The 5,629-nt window shown below is 48.1% G+C and overlaps 1 protein-coding gene across 1 annotated transcript; it reads left to right on the top strand.

Moving 5' to 3' along the window:
• The first annotated feature begins 1,564 nt into the window (after positions 1–1,564).
• On the top strand, positions 1,565–5,126 carry LOC109776107 (protein FAR1-RELATED SEQUENCE 5-like). Its single transcript, XM_020334781.3, has 5 exons — positions 1,565–1,586; positions 2,978–3,559; positions 3,673–4,552; positions 4,829–5,001; positions 5,119–5,126. Exons 1-5 carry the CDS (start codon positions 1,565–1,567, stop codon positions 5,124–5,126), a joined length of 1,665 nt encoding a protein of 554 aa, XP_020190370.3.
• The last annotated feature ends 503 nt before the right edge of the window (positions 5,127–5,629 follow it).

Consider the following 5,629-nt stretch of genomic DNA (forward strand, 5'->3'; position numbering starts at 1 on the left):
GAGCATGCATAGCGAGCAAACACTTGATAGGTGGTAATAAATGGTTAGTCATCCAGGGCATGGTTGGCGTAGACATTTACGTCGTGACATGGATAGTTATACTACCTACTAGTAACACTAGCAACGAGGCTCCTGTGCAGCACCTTGTGCGGGAGCTAGCACAGGTCGTTCATGCCGTGCCCCGCCTTGCCATCCTCGTCCACTGCCTCGCTGCTGGGCAGTGCAGGCTCGGTCCAGCCCGCAGCCATTGGGTACACAGGGTCGCGAGAGAGGAAGTTGGAGAGGGGTAGGGGGAGTGGGAGGAAGACGACTAGACAAATTGATGAATGCATCAATTCGACCCTGTGTACCCAATACCCATCCGGCTAGTGGCGGTTTCAGCAGGCCACACGACCTAAATAGGCCTAGCGGAGTCCTACAAGCCCAGGATCAGGAGGGCGAACCTGCGATGCGCCTCGGCTGGTGGCCTGGTGACAAGAGCAGGAGGTGCTGCACCTTTGCTCAAATCGCCGACACCGCATCGACCAATCGTATTATTAGGGGGGCTATACATCAATTCGACCACTCTTAATGGGCTGCATGTGTCGGAGCCTATCCTAGCCCGGCCCGGTTTGTTGCCTGAGGCGAGGCATGTTGTGGTTTTTTCCCTTCTTTGTCACGTGACGCAACTGGGCACTTGGGCCAAACATCTCATGAAGTGACAACTGGGTCCGTGTGCCCGCGATGCAAACTAGGCGTGGGGTGGCCATCTCGTCTTGTGCTACGTAGAGCCTACAGAAGAAAATGACAATACGGAGGAATTCATGGTGGCAAAAGCGGCAGTTGTGCCTAACGGGTTGGAGCGCGTTGCCTTGGTCCTCACACATGCATGCTTGCGTGAGGCACTAAGGTGACCCGCCGAGGAATCGTAGCGTGTGGTACCTAGCCTAATCTTGGTCCTAACTGTTCTTTTCCCGATGTCTTCTCCAAGTTAGCATTTGTTTTCTCTTTCCCTTTTCTTGTATTATTCATGCTCACAATAGGTGTATATAAGAGAAAGATGTTTAACGTCTGGCTGAAACATGAATACAATGCACTTCACTTGGCGGTGAACTTATTTATTTGCATTGTTGCAGGCCACGTGGCGCGGTCCAGGACAGCACAGTAGCACATGTACACACGGAGGCTGGTCTCATGGTTTGCACACGTACAACACGTGAGCAACCTGGAGACAACCTGTGCTCGTTCTTGCAGCCAGGCCGTGTTGCCTCTCGGAGACCGGTCGGCCAGCGCCCGGCGCTCGAACAGGCAGCCTTCGCAGGCCAGGCAGCGCGGAATGAGCGGCAGCCGTACCCGCGCGGCTATGCATGAAGTCGGCAATTGATCCAGCCGGAAACAATGAAGATGTCAATGAAGGAGACGCGCATTGTAGATGACCGATGTTAGATGGAAAAAAAAACACCGATCAATGCGACCGGCGAAAGAGAGAAAAACACGGATCAAGTGATCAGGGAAAAAGACTCTGTAGGGTAGTCAGTCAACACGACCGACGAACGAACCGTAGGTACGGGTGACGCGGCCCCCGATGGCGATCGGGGAGACCGACGGTCAGTGGCGGAGCTTGAGCCGAATTCATGGGGGGGCATGGCCGGGGGGGGGGGGGGGGGGGGGCAAACATAATTGTTTTGTGATGATTTTTCTATATACAAATATTTTCCGATGAGCTCGGGGCCATGGCCCAGGTTGGCCCCCAAGAAGCTCCGCCACTGCCGACCGTCCCGGGGGCGGCGCGGAGCGGAAGCAGCGCCGGCGGCTAGGGTTTGGATCGGTTAGGTTCATATCATGTTTGAAGGGGATATTTGAGGATGAGCTTTTTTACGGTACCCTATACTGCTGAAGTAGGAGGGACCAGTATAACTAAATCTGACCATTGATTTCCTGAGGGTAGGATAGGCATCAAACTTAAGGGCGACATGTTTTCTTTTTGCCACGGGCCTAGGTTTCAGCCCATTTTGTACGCACACGGCACACCCAGTCGTGCCACTCGATTGATTCGCCTCCTTCTCCCTGCCGCCGCCGCCGCTCGCCTCCTTTTCCCTGCCGTGGGCGCCGCCACTCTCCCACGCATTCGCCTCCTTCTCCCTGCCGCCGCCGCCAGTCGCCGCCGCTCGCCTCCTTCTCCCTGCCGTGGGCGCCGCCGCCAGTCGCCGCCACTCTCCCACGCATTCGCCTCCTTCTCCCTGCCGCCGCCGCCAGTCGCCGCCGCTCGCCTCCTTCTCCCTGACGTGGGCGCCGCCGCCAGTCGCCGCCACTCTCCCACGCACAGCCCTGCTCCTGCGGCCGCGCCACCCTAGTCGACGTAGCTGCTTCCGCCCTTGTATATCCACGCTCGCCGTCGTGGACCTCTGCGGCGCGTCCCTGTATCTCGACGTGGTAAGGATTACTCTTGTGAACACTACACTAGAATTGGCATGTCTTCAGTTCATGGACAAATCATGTTGAGTACTGCTGCAGGATGGAAAAAATCATAGTTAATTAGATCCTGCATGATGGGGAAAATCAGAGTTAATTAGATCCTGCAGTGCACGCTCGTCAAAAGAAATGTTCTTACGGAATGCATTGTCGTCTGGTACATGGTGTTTATCAGTGAGTAATTTGTGCTGGACAGTGGGGGGGAGTAGCCACGGTTTATTAAGTGTAATGTTGTTTTGTGCTATAATTCTTATGCATGTGTACTGCTGTCTATGAACGTCAAAACATAATGGCTCAGTTTCGGACGATAACAAAAATAGTACCAAATGTTGTTCAATGACATACTGGAGTATATGTAATGTTCTGTTTGATTATATACGCAAGCATTGTTACTGATGCATTTTGATCTTACTGTTCATACTTTTAGCTCGACATACTAAGGCTATCTTATTCTTCGTACTGAAACGAGTTTCAGTTTCACAAGTGGAATTCAAATAAGTTAGATTTGATTCTTTATTAATTGCAGTGTTTGACATGGAATATGGGAGTGCCACCCTGGAGGACATTGCAGAATATGACACGGTGATCAGTCAAATTTTTGGCAGCGAGGAAGAAGGTTACAATTACTATAATGCATATGCTCGGTCAAAGGGTTTTGGTGTTAGAAAGGAAGAACTGACTAGGAAGTTGGACACGAACATAGCTTTTCGGCGCCTCTATGTCTGCTGTAAAGAAGGATATCAGGCGAGGAAGCACTTTGAGAAAACTAAACGGGTGCGACCTCCTAGGCCGCTGTCACGTTGTGGATGTGGCGCTCGGATGGAGATCGAGCTTCGTATGGATAATGGTGAATGGTTTGTAAAAGATTTTTTGGACGAACATAACCATCCACTCGCTAAGCCTGAGCAAACAACTTACATCAGGTCACATCGTGGGCTGAGTGACATGCAAAAGGCTGATGTCATTGAGTATGGAATTGGTGGCCTTCGAACACATCAAATAATGGAAGTAATGGAGAAGGATAGTGGTGGTTTCAGCAAGGTAGGCTTTATACCTCGGGACCTGTATAATTTTGTTGCCAAGTACAAGAAGGAAAGGATAGAAGGCCGTGATGCCGAATTTATGCTCCGTTATATGGCAGCCCGAAAGGACATGGATGGCGAATTTTTTTACAAGTACACCACTGATAGTGAAGGGCATCTGCTGAACATCTTTTGGCAGACGCACAATCTCGGATTGACTATGATGCCTTTGGTGGCGTCGTGATCTTTGATAGCACTTACCGTGTGAACAAATACAACCTGCCATTTGTCCCCTTCATAGGAGTGAATCACCATCGCAGCACGACCGTGTTTGGCTTCGGTATTGTCTCAGCTGAGACCGAGGCATCTTTTGTGTGGTTGCTTGAAGCATTTTTGGAGTCAACTCAGCAGAAACATCCTAGATCAGTAATCACAGATGGTGACCATGCAATGGCGAAGGCAATAGCGGCGGTTTTTCCCAATACAGATCACCGGTTGTGCAGCTGGCACATCGAGCAAAACATGATACGACACCTACGGAAGCAAAAGCTCAAGGATTTTAGGAAATTTGTTTATCACATCTGGGATGTCGATGAGTTTGAGAGATGTTGGGTTGAGTTTATGGTGGATTATGATATCTCTGAAAAAGATGCTTGGATTATGACGATGTACGAGTTGAGGAAGAAGTGGTCTAGGGCCTATACGAAAGGTAGATATTTCCTTGGCATGCAGAGCAATCAGCGTAGCGAAAGCCTAAACTCTAGGCTTCATAAGAATCTGGATAGGAGAATGTCACTTGTTGATTTGCTAGAGCACTCAGATCACTGTTTATCGCGTATCCGCAAGAATGAGGCCGAGTTGGATGCTACAGCTTCACTGACAGTACCTTTTACTGAATTAACAGCTGATCCACTTGAGAGAAGTGCTGCTCTCATTTATACTCCAGTGATGTTCAAGAAGGTAAAACATCAAATCATGCAGTTGTCAAAATGGGAAGTAGCAGAAGTGACCAAGAATGATGCTTCTGTTCTGTATACAGTTGCTCACAAAGAGAGTAGGCATGTGACGTATGATGTGAGGTTTGTCATGGCAGGCCCGTTGCTTCAGAGTGTGAATTGCCGTTGTCTGAAGATGGAATCGGAGGAGATCCCGTGCGCTCACATTTTTTCTGTTCTAAAATACCTTGGCTTAGTCAGCATTCCTAGGTGTTGTGTCTCAACAAGATGGACGATGGTAGGCAAGTCCGCATTTGACTCAGAGAGGAATGGTAATATGCATGAATGGTCTGAGCGGATGGATCGTTACCATGAACTCCGCAACATTTGTAGTCTGTATTTATTCAAAGCTTCAAACAGCCAGGAGATGTCACAGAAGGTGGTGGATTTTCTCAAGGGTATTATAGCTGAAGGCGGCGAAGATGATGGGAAAAATGAGGCGGCATCACTGGGCCCTCTTCCAGCATATTTTTCAGGGTCAAGCCAAGCATGTCCAGGAAATGTCCGGAATCCAAAAATAATTAAACCGAAAGGTGCTCCATCCAAGACATCCAACAAGAGGTGGAAACCGTTTAATGAGATTTGGAATGAAAAAAATGATCCGAAGAAGTGAATTTTATTTTTATAATGCCTGACTTTTATAATGCCAGACTCTTAGAATTGATTTTTTAAGTGGTGGTGCCACTCATGTACTCGTCTACTCATGCTATTGATGCATCTCCTGAAACCATTATTTTGTTGCATTGTGTGGCAGAAGATTTATTGTGTTGGTGTTTCCTGAATGATTTATCTTATCGCATGAAGGTCATTTCATTGGGATTAGGAAGTGCATAGTAAGCGTGTTCATATGATCTCGCGAGTCAATTTCTAATTTCTTGAGTGAGTTATATATTCTGTTCTTGAGCTGAAAAGTTGGCTATGGCGGTATCTGGATGGATGGTTGCACATGTATGCAAAGTATACACTGAAAAGGAGGCAATAGGTGAAAATCACAAAATGAATTATCGTTTTGAGCTACAGATAATCAAAAATAATTACAAGCAAAATATAAATAATGTCCATAATGGGATTCGAACCCGTGACCTTGAGGATAGTACACAACCTAACCAGATGAATAAATATTTTTTATGTAAATTTTCAGATATATAGTTATTTATGTCA

This window comes from Aegilops tauschii, chromosome 7 (genome assembly GCF_002575655.3).
Source record: "Aegilops tauschii subsp. strangulata cultivar AL8/78 chromosome 7, Aet v6.0, whole genome shotgun sequence".
Taxonomy (NCBI): Eukaryota; Viridiplantae; Streptophyta; class Magnoliopsida; order Poales; family Poaceae; genus Aegilops; species Aegilops tauschii.